Here is a 20,084-nt window from a genome sequence, read left to right on the forward strand (position 1 = left end):
TTTAGCAGAATCATCCAGAAAATATGGCGGAGCCAAGCAAACACCAATCAACATGATTCTGTGCTTCTGGGAGAACCACAAGAAACCACTTCAAAGCCAAAGGACCTTAGGAGAATGTGTTTTAAAACTTCATGCCGGCCAGGAATTAAGAAGGAAGCTTATTGACTTATGTGGCATTGGCTGAGACGTGGCATCTTGGCAAAGCATGCGAACTCAGGGTGTAGGATGTTTACCATCAGTCATTAGATTCTCAGTATAATGAGGCAGTGATATAAATCAAGGGGTTGAATAAGCTCAAAGTGGCAGCAATAATAGTCACAGCTAAATACTGATGTATTAGCTAAAGGCATAGACTTAACGCTGGGAGCTGTGGGAATTCTGGGGAGATAAGGAGAGAAGAGTCATACATAGGGAAGTGAGACCTTTTTAAAACCACGGGAGGATCACCTGCCTCCTCCCTGCAGGTTCCAAAGCTCTGAGCTTCTGCTCAAGTGAATTGTATATTGTCAGCTCTGTAGAAAGTGACCTAAATTTCCAACCAAGCGAAGTTTCAGGGGTGGGAAACCTTGTGATGAATGGCCACATCATGGGCACATTTCTCCTGGTAGAGAGACTTTGTGAACAGAATACCTCTGCCCGAGATAAGCTTGTGGAGGGGCTAACCCAGCTGCACATGGCCTGTGACGCTGATTAATAAAAAGCTCCTCCCGTGCACACAGTATTTCATATCATCTGTCAGTTTACAGATCGTGACTCTGACCCAGAAAGAACAGCAAGAAAAGGATTACACTGGAGTTTAGATCTCTGCCATATTGTCAGCCTAGTGTCTCCAGTTTGGGGACATTGTAGTAATTTGTTTTTATTCTAATTTTTTTTCTTTACAAGTTGCTTTCACGTACATTAGCCCATCTAATGCTCACAACTCTATGAAGAATCATTATCCTCATTTTTCACAAAAGAAAAGCAAGACCCAGAGAAGTCAAGTGACTTGTTCAGAGCCACACAGGAAATACGTTGAATAACTAGTCAGGGCCAAAATCCAGGGCTGCTGCTTGTCAATGCCGCACCCTTTCCTATTACAGCGCCCCACCTTCCAGAGGGGACCTAGGGATGGGAAACAGAGATTTCTCTGCCTGCTTTATGCTCTGACAATTGCTAAAAACATCTGATCCTTCTGCCCTGCCCTGACTCACCACAAATGGTGTCAGTGGGTTTGATAAAGTGGGACCTTTCTCCCTTCATGCTCACTCTGGCACCAAACTGATGGATGCCTGGAGATGCAGATCATGAAGGTCTAGAGCCTGCATTCCCCCCAAGCTGTCACTGATCACAGAACAAGTTAATTAAACCTGGATTATTTAACGACAGTTAATAAGATAAACTTCCTCCCAGAAGCCAATGGGAGCAGACACTGTTGTCCCTTAACGGTTGTACGGGAGTGGATGAGGCACTTTCTTCCACCAGAGAGAGGGTCTTTAAGACTCCTAACGATAGCAGGTATGAGTGCTTCTCTGCAAAGGGGATGATGTGAGCATATGTTTTCTAAAAACAAGTTAACCCCTCAACACCCATTGAAAGCATACTGGATTCTATGTTGCTGGAAACATTACGGCTTTGGCTGGGAAGAGGGTTGTTATCCCCAGGAAAGTGTCCCAAAGACCCAGGCCTGGGTACATCGGAGGTCAAAGGACACACGGCATTGTTCAGGGTTGGCGTATGAGGGTCAGGTCCCTCTCACGATAAATATTTCAGAAAGGACCTAATTCCTTATCATAGTTGAAGAGAGGGAAGCACTACAGTATCGCATATGGGGAGTATTTGGTTTGGGGAAACCTGTTTTTCAGTAACCAGAAGTCTTTCTCGACTTGGAAAAGACTGCATTTCGTGCACATGCTCACATCTGTCCCCAGCTAAGGAGCATGTTACATTTACACTGACGTCCAGACTCTAATCTGCCTTCATACTTCCTTGAGCCACAAGAGAGCAGACGGTGAACAGAGCAAACTGACAGCAGCAGCTGGAGCCAGAACGTTTACGGCTACTCCCGTCCCGGGCCGGGAGGCAGGGAGGAGGCCCCCTAGGATTTTTAAAGCATCGAGAGACAGATCGCTTGCCAGAACTGTCCCTTCTGCCTTAGGAAACCTATTAAAAAGAAAAGGAAGGAAAAATAACCTATCAAAGTCAATGACTGCTGGAATGAATAGAAATATACATTATTATATGTTTAATATTTATATTAATTTAGAATGCACTTATTATAATATATTAATATATTTTCTATCTGTCTTCCAGCTAGAGTTTTTATAAGGGGGGCTGATCTAATGCAATTCATTAATTTAATGAATTTAACTATATGGGTTCTATGGTTATGACATAAGGAAAGAAGAAGAAAAAGAGCTGTGAATTTGAACTCCAGTTACTGATCTAAGTGACTTTGTGCTTTAACCCAATATAAGCGATATGGGTGATAAAGTGAGAAGCCCAATGCTAACTACCAGGGCATGACTGGTGGTAAAAGAAAAGGCCAAAACATGTGAATAAAAGGGAGAAGTACTCAAATGCTGTGTTTATTCTGAAATACAGTGTTTAGCCTTTATTATATGCACTTACAGCTGGGTTTTTAAAAAATTTTTCTTAAATTTTTCTTCTTATTATTTTTTTACCATAACTCCTGGCAGGAGAAAATAGCTTTGCTATCATGGGTTTGAAATTATCTAGTCCTCTTTTCCCCTTTAAAACAGAGGCTTTGAAACTGCATTATTGATAATGCAAGTTTTCTAAGCAACGTAGCCATTGCATTAGGGCAAAAAAGACTCTGAATGTAGTATATGTAGCTGTATCTCAGAAACAAACACAGACACTTATAGAAAGGATATCTTTTGGCCGGCTAAACTAGGACATGGGAAGAGGCACGTCCACAGAATGGAAAGGAACAGACTTCTTAAATACATAAATTACTGTTCCCATGTCTAACTGGAAATTAATGCCCAGGTAATTTAGAGTTACATCCATTTGATGGGATGAATTCTGTGATTCCTTTATGCTCATTGCTACCTCCCTGTGGCGTGGTTCCATTTCTGAGCCCATGCTGACTAGTCAACAGGTAGTAGCCACCTAGGAGTTTGCAGGCCTCCGAAACGGAAATGAATCCAATCATGGAGACAGCACAGAGTAGGCTGGGAGAGTTGTGAACTTACCGTAAGTAAACATTAACACGTGCATGCGGTCAAGCCACTAACGATGGTAGATTCATCCCCAAGAAACACAGTTCCTTGCTACTCAAAAGAGCTCATCCTTCAAGCCAGAGTTTTTAAAATGCTTTCTTCCTCTGCAAGGACTTCGGGCATTCTCCCAGGAAACACAATTGTTCCTTCTCTAGGGCTTCCCTTGCACTCACATACCTCTCGCAATGCAGTTACTTTATTGTACTGTAATCATGTGTTTGTGTGTGTGTTGTTTCCTGTGGGGAGGAAGAGATGGGACCTTTTTTTTTTCATCTTTATATGTCCAGGCCTATTACCTCGCTGGCGCTAAAAATTTTTTTGTTGTTGGATGAATGCATCAAAAATTCCAAAACTGGTTATCAAAAGCCTCTTGAAGGGACTTCCCTGGTGGTCCAGTGTTAAGCCTTTGCACTTCCACTTCCGGGGGCACGGGTTTGATCCCTTGTCAGGGAACTAAGATCCCACATGCCACATGATGTGGCCAAAAAAATTAAAAAATTAAAAATTAAAAAAAAAAATCTGGTATCAAAAGCCACTTGAAACAGATCATAAGGTGGCTGAACAGCTGTTTTAGGTTCTATAAATATTGATAAATACATGGCAGGAATAAAGATTTCTTGGAATGAAATGAGGAAGATGTATTTCAGGGCAGTTAGGTCTTTTAGAACCATTTGTGAAGATCAGTCCGAATTTTCAGTTAAAAATCCCTTCATCTTCTAAGACTTTGTAAGCTGGGTCATTGCCAAGAGTATCTTTTATGGCTGAGCTCTCAACCAGTGGAAAATAAGATTTATGAACTCTGAGTTTGCTAGTGCTATACTTACATCTCTCCCCTCCAGGATTACAGTTCCTAAAATGTTTATGTGTAGTTAGCATTAAATGTCTGCTTTCTCCTGGGCAAAGAAATGACTGTATAATGGAATAATATGCTTAATGAGGAGGAAAGAGTTGGTATAGAAAGGAAGAAGAGAATGGGCCAGATCTTGCTGAGGAAAGATGCTGCTAAGGCCCTTTTCTCTTGGTTCCCAGAGAAAAGGTGCTTCTTTGGTCCACTGCTAACCCAGCTGTGAGTTGTTTTCAATTTGTGTCTTCTTTTCTACAGTCCTTTTACCACCTAAACTCTCACCTAATTACGTTTGAAATACCCAAGACCTTTGGGAAGTGCGTTTTCTTTGGTGGACCCATAGTTGCCGTCACCACAGTTCTGAAAAACTCCCTTGGGTCCTGAATTCCACCTTAATCAGATAATCTGCCTTCCAGAATTTCCTTTCTGAGGAATTAACCTTTCATCTCACTGTGCTATGAACATTGAACAGGTGAAAAGGAAGCCTTCCTTTGCCAAGGAAAATTCTGCTATGTTTGATAGCCAGCAGGGCACATTTACAGCTAATCAATACAATAGCAGGGAGCAGAAGGGATTAGGAAATGATGCGAGTTGTGCTTTCACAATCTAGAATGAGTCATACTTTTCTTTAGAAAAGTCTTTTTTCCCTCAATCTGAAAACAACAGCTGACGTCTTGTGAAGTCTACCTAAGATTTTCAGGGCTCCAGGCAAGGAGCATAGAAGAAGTCTAAACTCAAGTGATGCATTCAAATGGCCCCCAGTATGCAGGAGCCCCATCCAATAAAGACACGAGAGCCCATGTGGTATGATCTTTCTTCACCAGAAGTTGGCCCAGTCACAACCTTAGCATATTTTATCCTAAACAGAGGAGCTCCATTGACTCTTTGCCCCCAACGTACTTCACTCTGGCAGTGAGCTTTTGGCAGATGCAGGGATGTTTGATGGGCACCCACACCAGGTGAAGCTCACGCAGGCATTCCTGCTTCTGGGCGGCCATATTGTCTCTCAGCTCAGACCCTATAGAGCCCAGCTCTTGACCCATTCCTGTGCTTCCTGGACTTCCTGGAGTGTAGAGTGATTGCCTTTCTACTGATCATGCGTGTTCCCCTCTGTCACAGGAGGACTGTGCCCAGGGTCCAACGATCCTTGCGTGGAGAAGCCGTGTCCAGGGGACATGCAATGTGTCGGTTACGAAGCCAGCAGGAGACCGTTCCTCTGCCAGTGTCCACCGGGGAAGCTCGGAGAGTGCTCAGGTGCAGAACGGGGCAGGGTGACGAGGGTCTAAATTCACATTCTGTCTGCATGCAACGTTTTCCTTCCGCATGGACCCCAGCTAGCCTCCCCCCTCAAATACTTGAGATTTATTACAGCTGCAGCCTGTGCTCAGGAAACATGCAATGCCTGTGGGCTCCTTATATAATGGGAGGTCACAGCATGTGTTTCAATCATGTCACATGGATGTTAAGGGTGTGAAATTATGGAAAATAGAAGGCTGTTGGTTAGGCAGAGGAGTCGGTCGGAGTATCTGTGCCATGGCCTTTGATGTTCAGAGCCTCCACCTTTCAACAGAAGGTAAAGCTGAGCCAGTTCAGTTGACCTTCTGTAGGGTAAGTCCAGCCTAGATCAAGAGACTCTCCACTGCACATGTACAACTAACTGCGTGTTCCCAAAAGGCGAGGGAGGTGCTCACCTCTGTTTCTTAAAGAAAGAAACAAATCAGTATTTGTGTTACTTCAATCCAAATGATCCTCCATTTCTGATTATCACTCAACTTCAATACTTCTTTTGATTCACATATGCTCTACCACTTCTTTCCTCTAAAAAGAGTCCTGTTCATTTTTGGTACCAATAGAACCTTTTTTTTGGTAGAAGATGTATTTCAGATATAGGCACACTGATACCAATTTTGGAATCCAAGAAATATTTATTGAGTGATGATTATAATAGCCATTATAATGGGAATAAATACGCCTAGTATTTGCAAGGCACTTGTTAAGCACTGGGTTCTAGAAACTCAGCCTTTGCAAAGACAAGCACCGTTCTTAAAAATGGAAGCCAAAGCTCTTTCAGAGTTGACTTCGAGAATGGAGCTGCCCCTGAACTGAAGAGATCACCCGCATACTTGCCTTTGAAGGCTTCTAAGGCTTAGACTTAAAAGATATTTATGCTGACCTCACCCCAACACACCTGCTGTGTACACAGCAGGTGGGTCTGCAGGGTGACAGTCAAGGCCAAGTCTCCTAACTTCAGGTGTCCCTTTCTGCCCTTCTCCCTTCTCCTTTCCATATGGAAAACTCTTCATAATCCACGATTATCATCCATTTGGTATATTTCCACACTTTCTACCCTTCCCCCCCAGCCAGAGGGCTTTTCAGCCATTACTTTGCTTGTTAAAACATAAAGATGGAGACAATAAAAAAAAAGAGAGGGTTAACTCAGAATTGGGTGATGTGGGTGCAACTAAAGATTCTAGGAAGGGGAGCCTTGAAATTAATGGTCAAAAGGCAGAGCTGTGACTGCACAAGACATGAACTTCCTTTATATCATTATCCTTATCAACATTTGTGCAAATGACTTAAGTTGTCTGTTCTGCATTAGGATACTTGCGGAATATGGATATTCTTTTTTTGTTTGTTTTTTTGCGGTACGCGGGCCTCTCACTGCTGTGGCCTCTCCCATTGCGGAGCACAGGCTCCGGACGCGCAGGCTCAGTGGCCATGGCTCACGGGCCCAGCCGCTCCGCGGCATGTGGGATCCTCCCGGACCGGGGCACGAACCCGCGTCCCCTGCATTGGCAGGCGGACCCTCAACCACTGCGCCCCCAGGGAAGCCCTGGATATTCTTTGAGAATAGTTTTGTCTTTCCCTTGTTTCATAGCATTGAAAATTCTTAAATATCTAAGTGATGAGGGTGGGCATAAAGGGATATCTTTTAATAGTGCTAATTTTAGAAAATAGAATTGGGAATTTAGTGACACTAAGAAAATTCAGGTTAGAGAATATACCAAGTTGTCCTTGACATGAGAGAACTAAGATTTTTCAGCATCTGACTAGTAAATTTTTTTTCACTTTGAAATTAGAGTGTGACCTGAAATGGAGAAACAGTTTTTAATCCAAAATGGTTTCTCCTCAGTGGCTTCCCTAACTTCCCATGGTCTTTCATCCACTTGCTTGGTAGTTGTTGGGTGATTTCATGTGTCCCTGCTTGTTTCTGGATGTTAAAAGTATCTATATCTCCTCGTCATGGTCTTTTCAGGGCACACTTCTCTCAGCTTTGCTGGAAACAGTTACATCAAATACCGGCTTTCTGAAAATAGCAAAGAAGAGGACTTTAAACTGGCCCTGCGTCTGCGAACACTGCAAAGCAATGGGATTATAATGTACACCAGAGCAAACCCCTGCATCATTCTGAAGGTAATGAAAATAGGTTCTCTTTTCCTGCCGTCAGTTCTCATGTTAGTATTTTGGCTCTTGGATTGGGGTCTGAAATCATTTTGTCTTTTAAGTTCAGAAACCAGAAGCCGGCTTTAGGGCCAGGGGAGCAGCAGCAGAAGTGGGAAGTGTGCCAACACCCCATTTCCTTTCATAGATTCAGCTTCAAAATTAGCTCTTCGGAGACTGGGGCACCTCTCTCTGGAGTAGGTTCAAGAGCCGGCCTCCTCTGAGTTGTAATCACTCATCAGTTCGTTAGAATGTGTTTCCTGATCAATTCCACGGTAGGGTGGTCCTTTCAAAAGACTGACTGTATCCTCTTCTACAACACGGGTAGAAGGTCACTTGTGTTCTCGCTCAGGGAAGAAGCTGGACATCTGGGCTGTAGAAGATTCCATATGCCCTCTTATGGCCCAAGTATACCAATTTTTAAAACATGTCCAGCCTCAGAAACCCTCCAAAGGCACCAGATTTCCTTTAGAGCAGGGGGTCCCCAAGCCCTGGGCCGTGGCCGGGTACCAGTCTGCGGCCTGTTAGGAACCGGGCTGCACAGCAGGAGGTGAGCGGCAGGCGGGTGAGCTAAACTTTACCTGGCGCGCCCCATCGCTCCCCATCGCTCCCCATCGCTCGTGTTACCGCCTGAGCCATCCCCCGCATCTCTCCAATTACCGACTGAACCATCCCCCCATCACTCGCGTTACCGCCTGAAACACCCTCCCCCCCATCGCTCGCGTTACCGCCTGAACCATCCCTCTGATCGCTCCAATTACCGCCTGAACCATCCCCCCCCCATCGCTCCAATTACCGCCTGAACCACCCTCCCCCCCATCACTTACATTACCGCCTGAACCATCCCCCCCATCGCTCGCATTACCTCCTGAACCATCCCCCAATCACTCGCATTACCTCCTGAACCATCTCCCCAACCCTAACCCCACCCCAGCCTGTCTGCGGAAAAATTGTCTTCCACGAAACTGGTCCCTGGTGCCAAAAAGGTTGGGGACCACTGCTTTAGAGCAAGTCTGGCATTTGTAGTCAGGTCAGAGCTTCTGGTCCCTTCATGAAAACAACAACAATAATACTAACAGCATGACATGCCTCATTTGATTTGTGCCATAAAGCTAATATAATAAATGTGTTATATATATATATGATCAGCCCCATTTGATCAAGGAGCATATAGAGGTTCAGAGAGGTTAAGTTATTTACCCAAAGTTGTACAGCTAATAAGTGGCAGGCCTGGACCTGACTTCCAGTGTCTCTCACACCATGCTCTTTATCTCGATGCTCTCCCCAGCTCTCAGTTTTGTAACTATAACTCATTTCATCCAGAATCACATCTGGGCATCTGTAGACAAGATTAAGCCTTCCAGGATGAGAGGAGAAGGGAAAAGTAGGAGGAAGACATGTTTAATTGAACGTTATTCTCACCAGGCTGCTATGCCAGCCCACCGTAAGTGTGTTCAGAGACGGGTGAAGTCTGTCCAGTAGGAGATACCCATCCAAGTGGAAATGGCTAGCGATTTTCTCCTACCTACTGTTCTGTCACTAAGCTTAACTGGGATCATGGTGGGCTTTTTTAGCTTCTGTTCTTTGATTGCTAGGTCACATCCAAGTTGATTAGATGACCCAGGCTTTAATCCTGGAGGGAGGAAAGTATGTAGAACATTAAATGCCTGTGGCTTCTCCTACCACATAGACCTTTATGTACCTCCTTCTTGTACTGCCAGGTATTACTTGGTGTCCAGAGGGAGTGAGCACAGAGCTGGAGTTTAAAGTGGGCCATTTTCATGGGCAATCTCCCAATACCCTGACTCATTCAACTCACAGAATCATTTCAGCTCTGTTAGGAAAGCAGTGTTTTCAAAAGAAAACAAGCTAAACGCTCTGGATGCACAGTTTTAGAAAACAATGAATTCCAACCAGACCTTCATGGTGGAAAAATATAAATTCAAAAACCTAAGTTCTGTCTCTTTAACCTCCTAGCCTGTGAAGCAACCTGCCTAGGGTCCTTAGCTCACTTTCTAACTAGCCCTGAGCAGTGGGGTTTGTATAATTACTGGGAAGGTGCTCTGCCCATTCAGACGTACCAGCCCCCAGGGGCTGCGCCTGGGTGTCGCTGACCTCGCACCTCTCCCCTTCAAGCTTCAGTAAGGCTTGTTGCTGAACGTCCTTAGGAGGCAAATACTTCTATTAGCAATTCTCTTAAATGGCATTAAATTTGAAAGAGAACAAAAATATTGGACGTGAATGGCTCGATCCTAAAGTGGAGCTTGCCATTTGACACTTCACTGGCAAGTGTCTAAAATGTGCAGAACCCTGGAGATGGGAAAGAAGAATAATTAAACCTTTTAGTCAGCGCCAGCTCCTAAGGTATATTGTATTTCGTGAAACAAGCGTGTTTCTGAAAGTTGTGTCAATTGAATCTCTATAAATGGAATTCTGATAAACTAGGGATGGTTGCTATTTGAAGGAACCCTTCCCTTAGTCCCTCTGTGATGCGAATGCTCACCCCCCATCTGTCTGTTCTGTAAGTTTGCTTTTCATATGTTGGCTTTGCCCAAAGCAGGACAGAGCTGTACTGAACTACTGCAGATACTTTCCTACAGTTGCCAGGAATATCCACTTAGGGGATTTGAATCTGTTTGCTTAACATTTTCAGCCTCATGCAAGATTTAATTTCATTGGCTTTAGGTACAGTATGTGCCTTGCACTTTGGTTCAATGATTACGCTGAAATGCTTTGTTTAAACTGCACCTCTTGGTTGTTTATATTTTCCCGGTTAAAGCACATTCCCTAAAAAGTACTTAAGACGATCTGTGGGGTGAAGGGCACCCCTTCAAGACAGTTGAAGAACTGCATGGAGACCTCGGGAAGTGAACATTCTCATGGACGAGGAGCAACGCTGTCTTTTAGCAGCAGTAAAGGCGCTCGTTCTTCCGTTCATCATTGATACCCTGTCTTCTTCCAAAAGAGATTCCAGGCTTACCATAAATACTCAAATGCAATAAAATCAAAGCACCATTAAGATGAAAGCAAGGATAGGTAAAATAGGGGAAGGGGATTAGGAGGTACAAACTTCCAGTTATAAGTCATGAGGATGTAATGTACAGTGTAGGGAATGTAGTCATTAATATTGTAGTAACTTTGTATGGCAACAGATGGTAACCAGACTTATCGCTGATGATCATTTTGTAATGTATAAAAATATCGAATCATGTGGCACACCTGATAAGTCAATTATACTTGAATTTTAAAAAAGATGAAAACAAAAGGTTAAGACTCAACCAATGAAATAGGGACGGACAGAATATCATCATTGAAAAATCTAGACCAGGGGTTAGTTGAACACAAACCATAACTCTGAGTTTCCTGGCAGCCAAAGTCAGGATGAAAATGGTGGGATAGATGCTGTGGCTGTCCTCGAACCTATAAAAGAAACATGTCAGATCACCAGGAGAGACACAAGTAACTTTTTCCCTATGTTAGTCTCTCAGGTGCAATATTATAGCAGAAGCACAAGAAGTACTTGCTTGTTAATCTAGAAATATCGCATTTGATCTTTGGGGAAAGTTATAGATGAAACATGGCTTCATTTTGATGATTCTCAGACATGGCTAGTTAAGACCCCAGGACTAAGACGAAGATAGTCAAGGAAAGCTCATTTGGTTTATAAAACAGTCCACTTGGAAGAGCCAGATCCTTGCAACACAGATCAGAAGAGTAACAAGGAAGACCTCACAGAGTTTCAAGGATATATGAAAGCTATCACTGAGAAGTGAGCTAACTTATAATTACACGTTATAGTAATAATGAAATACCTAAGAGTTTATGAAGTACTTTCACGTACATATATTTTTATTCTCACTCTCCTGTGCATAGATGTGAGTGCCTACTTTTTCGCCTGTGAGGAAACTGAGATTCAGAGAGAATCATTGACTTGCCTAAACTAATCAGTAGTGGACCTGGCCCTCTGGCAGTGGCAAACAGGTCAGGAGTACAGCAGTGTTTATCAAAAGAAGAGATTTGAGGGAATGAGATTTATTCACTCATGTATTCATTCAAAGTGTATTTTTTGAGCATCTACTGTATGCCAGATAGCTATTCATGGCTGCCTTAAAAATAGGTTTTCAAGAAATTCGCTTTTCAAAGAATATTTAATGACCCTCTTAAAAGTTTTATCATGATGGTGCATTTGCTAGAGCTACGCATGAACAATCTGAAGCAGTAAGACTTATGCCATAATTCATACTTTTTACTCAAAATCGTACTTTCCTACAAGATGACTTCTTACAGCTCTGATAGCTTGTCTCCCAAGCTCCAGGCCACAGAAGATCCAGGTTAAAGCACATCACTGATTTCAGACAACCCTGAACACCTGCATATTTCGTAACAGTAGGGCCACACTCTGAATTATGCATTTCATTGAACACATTGCCTACGTGCCTCTGCCCCCTCCCCCGTCCCCCGCACATCATTCAGATCCTCGCTGTAGACTTTTCTTACAGCTTCATGCACACCTCAGTTTCTATTAAAATAGCTTGCCCTCTGCTTTGAGAAAGCTTTGTCCTCTTAAAAGAGAGATCCTTTAAAACTGGATAAACCCTATTCTGAAGACAGAAATACTAAATATGATCGGCACATAATTTTCCAAGATGAGAGGACTCAGATATGAAAGTGTTCTTTCCTCTCCCTGGCATAATATACTTGTGAAATGGCCAAACATTAACTTTTTGCAAGGTAGCTTTTGGCATCCACATTCTTGTTTGTCATCTAGACAAGGCTTATAATTCCAAACTCCTAGAATTTTGAAGGTACGGATCATTTTTGTTTTCAAAAGCCTGAGGCTCATGTAAGCATCTGGCTTTCTATTCATTCAGCGGTGTTGCTGCTCTTATTATTTTCAACAGGAAAGAAAAAGGGAAACTTAACCATGCTCGGTGTTACCATGGGAGAATTTTATGTTCCTTAGTGATAGAATGTCGATGTATGTGAGCCTGTCAGAGCCACATCAGTTCTCCTGGATGAGTTTGTAACTTGGTTATTATCCCAAGAGGTAGGGCATTAGGGAGGGGAATGGACCAAGTCATACATTAATTGAATACATCCTTTTCCAAACCTTAGATGAACTGCACCCTCACCACAAGATTTTCCTTGATAGACTGGGGACCCCACCCTGTAGCCACTGAGCAGAACAGCAGATGGACTGTGCCAGGGGCAGGTAGACCCTAAAGTCACATCTGATCATTTGATTACCTACACTGAAATAAAGATACGGATATTATCCAGGAGTTGTCACTGAGCAAGTATACTGGCATGATTTACAATATTCATTCAGTCCATTTTGTTGAACAACAACAGAAAAAATGACAAAGGCAACAGCAAAGATTACACACGAAAGGTCTCTGAAAAGAAAATTAAAATTTGTCTCCAGTCTTTTCACATTCGTACATTTGCATTGCAGAGCGCAGGATGTATGTACTAACTGTGAATGAGGGGCTGACCGTGCTGCAGTGGACACAGTCAGTCTCCTTGTAAAATAAGTCACAGCTTTCCATAGAAGGAGTCTCAAACCCAGAGGGGCCAACCGATGCTCTCCAAGGGACCTGGATGATACGTGACAAAGCCAGAATTAGATTTCTCATTTCTAAATTCCCAAGGCTCTGCCTGATTCACAGAGCCCCTGCCTTTCATATACACACATTTATGTGGCATAAACTTTACATGCAGGAAGAGAGGGTGACAGCAAATTCATAGAGCCATAGGGGCAGTCATGAGAGACCCTAAGAATTAGTTGTCTGCGGAAGACACTGAAGCGTAGAAAAATACCCCATTTGTGAGGGTGGGTGAGGTTGTGATCATTCCTAACAGATCTATCAGTAGCCAAACGCATTTTGGAAAGACTGGTTCAGTTTATTTCTATGAATTCACTTGACAGTTGTACCTCCTTGGCACTTAGTGCCTGGAAGGTCTGTCTTCCCTCCCCTTCTGTCCCTTCCCCTCTCTTTCTCCACAAGTTCATGTTCTCTACCCAGGTTTTCACATAGGACTATACATAGATCCTAAGTAAAGGCCAGCTGCCCTGGCGTGACTGAGACACTGGCCTCCACAAGATCCAGGGACAAAGACCAGAAAAGTAGCTTCTGTTTCACAGTTTTCTAGCTGTGAATTCCTTCATGGACCAATAACAATTTGTTGACTAGACATGGGTCCAGCCCTCAATCCCTGGATCCTCAAACCATCTTGCATTTCTGAGAAATGCAGATGACGGTGGACGACAGAGGATTCAAAGGCCAGCCTGTGTCCTCGGCAACAGTTGAACCTGGGTCTCCATGGAGGACCAGTACCTGCCCAACAGCTTTCAACTCGCCGGCATCCTTTAGTAGCACGCTTTCCTGATTTTGGTGTCCCTCTGGGGTCAGGCTGCTGAGGGTGGGGGGACTTGGATGCCCTCTCTGCACCAGTGCAATAAAAAAAGCAGGCAAGTCTCTGTTGTAGCTGACCCCAGATCAGGGTCTGGAAGTATCTACAAGGTGTAAAGAGTTAACCAGATCCTTCTGGAGTTCCAGAGGTCATCAGATATACATACATTCTTAGCAAACGGCCAAGCCCTGAGCACTTTGTGAGATAATCTTAACCTAAATGATGAGCAGCGGTCCTGAAGAACTGTTTTAAGAAGATGGCTAGTGTTTAATAGGAGGGTTTTTACATCTTAAATATGTATGATGCTGCGAAGTAAGAAATCTACCTGGCCTCTTTCTCTCCCCTACAGCACAGTCACACAAACTTACCTGGGGAGTATATATGTATTTCTGTGCTGATCTGATTAATAGCCATCTCCCTCACTCAAATATAAGCCCCATGAGGGCAGACCACTTTTGCTAACAGTGGTCCCCATAGCACCTAGCACATTGCTTAGCACATAGTAGATGTTCAATAAATATTCGTAATTAATATTAATGAGTCCACAGAAATCATTCCTGTGCTGGTAGTAACTAGGAAGGGCGCAGAGAATAAACAGACTCCCTAAACAAGAAATAGCTGTGAATTTTTAAAGGATGAAGACGGAAAGAATAGGAGCATTCTTAAATATGTAAGTGTGGCTTTCTGAACCTGTGGTCATATTGCTAAATACAAGAAGCTTTGTGAAATATCAGGCATGCATTTGCACGGCATATAATGATGAGGGAGAGTTACTATTACAAATCAAACCACAGAAGATTTATGGCTGGATCAAAAGCGTTGTCCATTCTAAAGCCCAGGCTGGTTGGGAACAGGGTGTCCAGGAACTTATTGCCAGATGCATACTGAAAAGCGCTGCGGTGTTCGTTCCCGCACAGATCGTGGACGGCAAGCTGTGGTTCCAGCTGGACTGCGGCAGCGGCCCCGGAATCTTGGGCATCTCGGGCCGCGCTGTCAACGACGGGAGCTGGCACTCGGTCTTCCTGGAGCTCAACCGCAATTTCACGAGCCTGTCCCTGGACGACAGCTACGTGGAGCGGCGCAGGGCGCCCCTCTACTTCCAGACGCTGAGCACCGAGAGTACCATCTACTTCGGGGCCCTGGTGCAGGCGGATAACATCCGCAGCCTGACCGACACGCGGGTCACGCAGGTGCTGAGCGGCTTCCAGGGCTGCCTGGACTCCGTGGTGCTGAATAACAACGAACTGCCGCTGCAGAACAAGCGCAGCAGCTTCGCCGAGGTGGTGGGCCTGACCGAGCTGAAGCTGGGCTGCGTGCTCTACCCTGACGCCTGCGAGCGCAGCCCCTGCCAGCACGGAGGCAGCTGCGCCGGACTGCCCTCCGGGGGTGAGTGCGCCTGCACCCTGGGCACCCTGCCCCTGCCGGGAGGGGGTGGGGGGAGGTAGGGGGGGTAGGGGCGATGGGGGGCAGACCTGAAGGGGGACTCGCTGTCACAAGCATGACCAACCCAAGTGCTCTCCCAGAGAGGTGTATGCACCCATAATGCTGGCCCAGCTTCTTAAACCCCTTTAAGGAAGTCACAAAGCTTGACAATTACAGGAACGTCCAGTTTAGCCAATCCGTTTGCAGCATCCCACAGGCGCAGTGAGCTGGCTGCAGGAGCCCAGAAGATGCTGGCACGGCTGCCCCCTTCCCTGCCCACTCCACACCCTTCCAGGCCTCAGCAGCCTGGAGGAATACGATCTCCTTTTAAGTATCTGCCCCTTTGGACCACTTGCAAGTCACTGCAGAACAATGGGTAGCAGTCTGAGTTATGGCATCCATGCACTATCCTTTCACGGGTAGCCATATAATTTTACTAGAAGCTAAAGGATGTGTGGGGTGAACCCACCACCCCTGAAATAGAAGTGTAGTCATGTTTTAGAGCATGCTTTTAAAACGTGTGTATTACAAATAAGTCTAGGGACAACTCTATGAAGGATTAGAAAGTCGAGAATAAGGAGAGGGCAATTTACATGAAATATCAGGACAAACCAGTCAGTGAGGGCAATGATACTTTACCCCTGTAAAATTCCCCCCAGAGATACATCATGAAGACGAAAGAAAGAACAGGGGAGGCCAAAAAAGAGGGCAGGAGTGGTGTAGATTTATAGAGGGTTTCTATTGTTTGAGGGAAAAGCCAAGGTTATTTAAGTCCTAGGAGTCTGACGATGAAAGCATCCCTGACTTTACCCAGATGCAGGATCCGTGTTGATATAAACTAGGTCAGGCGCTCTCCTGGTTGAAGGCTTTGCCACCGCAACGGCCTAACTCCTGATTCCACTTTAGCTCCTCTGCAGAGCCTCTCAGTGGGAGTGTGATTACCAAATTTAAACCTTCCTCACAAATCACTTAGAGATTCTGCTGTGTGCATTACCATCTAATGTTCGTGAAGCCCAACTCCAAATGTAGAGTCGATTTTATTATTAGAATGTTATAAACTGCCCATGAAATGATGCAGTGCCGAAACACAGACAACGAAGTTACTTAGACTTGCATATGTTACTGCCACAATGAGGGCCAAGTGCCCTGGGGGGAAATTTCTGCTGTCTCGATTTAAGAAATCTATTTGCTGTTTTTACTGTCTCAGCAGTATATGTAAGTAAAGGGTTGTTACGGCGCCATAATTCCTGAATGAAGGGCAGTAACTATACTTCAGTGGTTCTATAAACCAGCCCATTATGACAAGTCGTGGCCAGTTTTTCACCAGGCAAAATAATGCTGCTACTGTGAGCCATCCACAATATATAAAAGGAGCATGTAATTAAATTTGGGCTGAAATAGAACACCACTCCATGTCAAATGCTGGGTACATAGCCACAAATTGTAACATACTTTTAACGATGGCAGGACGTTGTTTTTGCCGGCAAAGCTATGGGCTTCCACAGTGGGTTAGCTTTAAAATAGTAATAATCACTGTATTAAGGAAAAAGACTGAGGAATCTTGCTTTGTCTTCAGTGTACATTTTAATTTTTTAGTTGCCATGAAATCCCTGAGCTAAATATTCAGTGCAGGTGTGTTCATTAAATGACTGTGACCCACATCAGAAACAGCAGTCTTCCTCTATTTTTTTAATCTCGTTTGGTTTAACCAAATTTCAGGACTGAGGACCCACCTGCCATATACTTTTTCACATGGTCTAAAGAACCTGCTTTCCTCTCCCCAGGGACCCAACTTTACCCATGGGTTTCATCCTCTCTCAAACTCCTCTTTGTTCCCTGTTCCTCACTTTCCCCTGTGATTGGGCTTGGGCTTGGGCTTGGGATTCTACAGGAGGTACTCTTTCTTCCAAGGGAATAAAGCCTTTCATCAGCTCAAGCTCTCCTTTGTACAAGGAGGCTAATGTTTTCCTTAGACAAAGAAAGTGTCTTTCCTCACCTCCATCTATACAACTCCCTTCTCTCAAGCCTACTACCTGTTTAGTTGAGAGGGCCCAGTGGTCCTTATTTCAGGAGCCCCCGGGTGTGGTCCAGATGGGGAAGTACCGTGCTCTCATGCACAACAGTACTGAGCCCAGGGCCACCAAACTCGTGGGCACTCACCAGAAGATCCAGGAAGAGTGTTTCTGTTGCTCCCCTGGGGAATCAAAGGCACAGGAGCCTTTTTTTTTTTTGGGCTGCGTTGGGTCTTCATTGCTTTGTGCAGGCTTTCTCTAGTTGCGTCAAGTGAGGGCTACTCTTCGTTGCGATGTGCGGACTTCTCATTGCGGTGGCTTCTCTCGTTGTGGAGCACGGGCTCTAGGCGTGAGGGCTTCAGTAGTTACAGCACACAGGCTCAGTAGTTGTGGCTCGCGGGCTCTAGGGCGCAGGCTCAGTAGTCGTGGCGCATGGGCTTCATTGCTCCGCGGCATGTGGGATCTTCCTGGACCAGGGATCAAACCTGTGTCCCCTGCATTGGCAGGCAGATTCTTAACCATTGCACCACCAGGGGAGTCCAGGAGCCCTCTTCTGATGTGTGAGGAGGTACCTACCTGCTTCCTGGCTGTCAGGATTGGGGTTTTGGTTTCTAAGAAAGAGGAGAGAGGATCCATTCTCTTGCCCCCATTATCAGAGGAATTCTTGGTAGGTCTCCGTATCCTATCTGCAAATTCCCTACATTCTTGCCAAATAGTAGGGAGGGATGGGAGGACAAGAAAAGGAAGAACCAACAATTTTCCCTTTACCTCATATCTATGAAAGTATTTCGCTAATTATAAGCTTATTTAAAATAAAGGAGGGCTTCCCTGGTGGCGCAGTGGTTGAGAGTCCGCCTGCCGATGCAGGGGACACGGGTTCGTGCCCCGGTCCGGGAAGATCCCACATGCCGCGGAGCGACTGGGCCCGTGAGCCACGGCCGCTGAGCCTGCGCGTCGGGAGCCTGTGCTCTGCAACGGAAGAGGCCACAACGGTGAGAGGCCCGCGTACCACAAAAATAAATAAATAAAGGAAAAGTCATCTTAGTTGTGAGTGATGGTTTAAGAAGAACAATATAAATAAATAAATAAATAAATAAAAAGAACAATAATACTGAGTCATTAATGAAAGAATATTCATGCCTGGAAGAATTCCCTCTGGCTACCAGGGTATCTAATCATAGGAAAAGAGTCTTGCTTCCCCAGATCGAAGGCTAGGATGCATGGAGTATTCAGATAGGAAATGTGAACTGGAGAAAGTAGAGTGAGGTGCTTAAAGTGGCTCCATGTGAGAATGTTGATAACACAAGTTCATGGTTTGAACATCTTACTGTTGTTGGAACCCTGAGTTATGTGTTGCTCTAAAATTCCATGAGACATATTTTAACATAATCATTCTCTTGGCCCTTCAAGAATGCTGGGGTATTGGTCATTGGCTGTCCTGGTGACAGACTCCACTCTCTAATTGTGACAATCCTAGCACCAGGCCCTTGTTCCAGAGCATTCAGAGTTTTAATAGCAGGCAACCCACAGCAAGAAGCAGATTTCTTTCAGAGAAGCAGGATTCTGCTCCAGCCACCTCCAAACCCAACCAAACCCTTGGCATGAGGGGCAAGGAAGCCGAGTCTACTAGCCTGGAATGGCATGGTCAGCAGATTTGACCAGGGTTATCCCTCTGACTGTCCCAGGAGCAAACCACGGGAACCCCAGGGGAGTCAAAGCCCAGAACGCTGACTTGTAATAAGAGGGTAAATATGACTCTGTAAATCAACCACAGAGGGAAGGCTCTCTCTTGGTAAAGCCTTAAAATTATATGTATTTCATAAACATGAACTGGAAATAGCAACCACCATGGAAAAGGAATGGCCTAGTCCCATCATGACCCCTGCGTTTCCAGACCCAGTGGGTGGGCAGCAGCCCAGTGAGCACCCGTGATCTGAAAAGGAGGCCCCAGTCCTTCGTGCCTTATCCTATCCTACTCAGCTCAAGCCCATGACCGGAATGCCAAGTTGAGGCTAAACTATAATTTGGCGAAGCAAGGCAGCAACTGATGACTACAGGTCAGAAATAGTCATTCAGATGACTTTCATGAGACTGCAAGCTTAACTCTTAAAATGAGAAGTTGATAACTTTTTCGATGGTAGAGTTCCATTTGTTAGTTTGTCATTTTGTTACTATGTGCTTGGTACTGTGTTACCTGTGCTGTGACACAGTTCTCACCCCAGTACTCTGGATCGGTACTATTCTTTGCTCCCTTCAACCCCCATGTTTCAGATAAAGAAACAGGCCAGAGAGGTTAAGTAACTAGCCCAACATCACACAGTAAAGTGAAGAAGCAGGATGTGATCCAGGTTTGCGGAACTCCTCCCCCCCACCCAGCCCCCCAGCCTATGCTCTTAACCCTTGTTACTCAAAGTGTGTTCCAGGGACCAGCAGAAGCCACATCACCAGAAATGTTAAAAATGCAGCAACTCAGAATGAATCAGAATCTGTACTTTAACAATATCCCTAGGTGATACGTTGATTTCTCTCTCTGTCTCTGAACTGCCCTGAAACGCCAAAAAGAAAAGTTCTTTTCTGTTTTCGTGTGTTGTATATAGTGGTTCTCAAACTCCAAGGTGCCTCTGCACCATCTGAGGACCTGATTAAAACAAGACCTTGTTATAGAAGAGTCTCTTGGTTGTTAAGGGAAAAGGAGAATCTATTGACTTGCCTCTGTCATCCACTGTC

At 44.8% G+C, this 20,084-nt stretch overlaps 1 protein-coding gene across 2 annotated transcripts in view; it reads left to right on the top strand.

Moving 5' to 3' along the window:
* FAT3 (FAT atypical cadherin 3) overlaps positions 1–20,084 on the top strand; it is a 565,154-nt gene that overhangs the window by 526,089 nt on the left and 18,981 nt on the right. For both annotated transcript variants that reach the window (XM_027087767.1, XM_027087765.1), the window contains exons 19-21: positions 5,188–5,322; positions 7,325–7,482; positions 14,841–15,309. In XM_027087767.1, coding sequence (XP_026943568.1) covers positions 5,188–5,322; positions 7,325–7,482; positions 14,841–15,309 — 762 coding nt within the window. The remainder of the gene's footprint in view (positions 1–5,187; positions 5,323–7,324; positions 7,483–14,840; positions 15,310–20,084) is intronic.

Source organism: Aethalodelphis obliquidens, unplaced genomic scaffold (assembly GCF_003676395.1).
Source record: "Aethalodelphis obliquidens isolate GAN/ISIS:26980383/991018 unplaced genomic scaffold, ASM367639v1 scaffold60, whole genome shotgun sequence".
In the NCBI taxonomy this organism is placed as follows: Eukaryota; Metazoa; Chordata; class Mammalia; order Artiodactyla; family Delphinidae; genus Aethalodelphis; species Aethalodelphis obliquidens.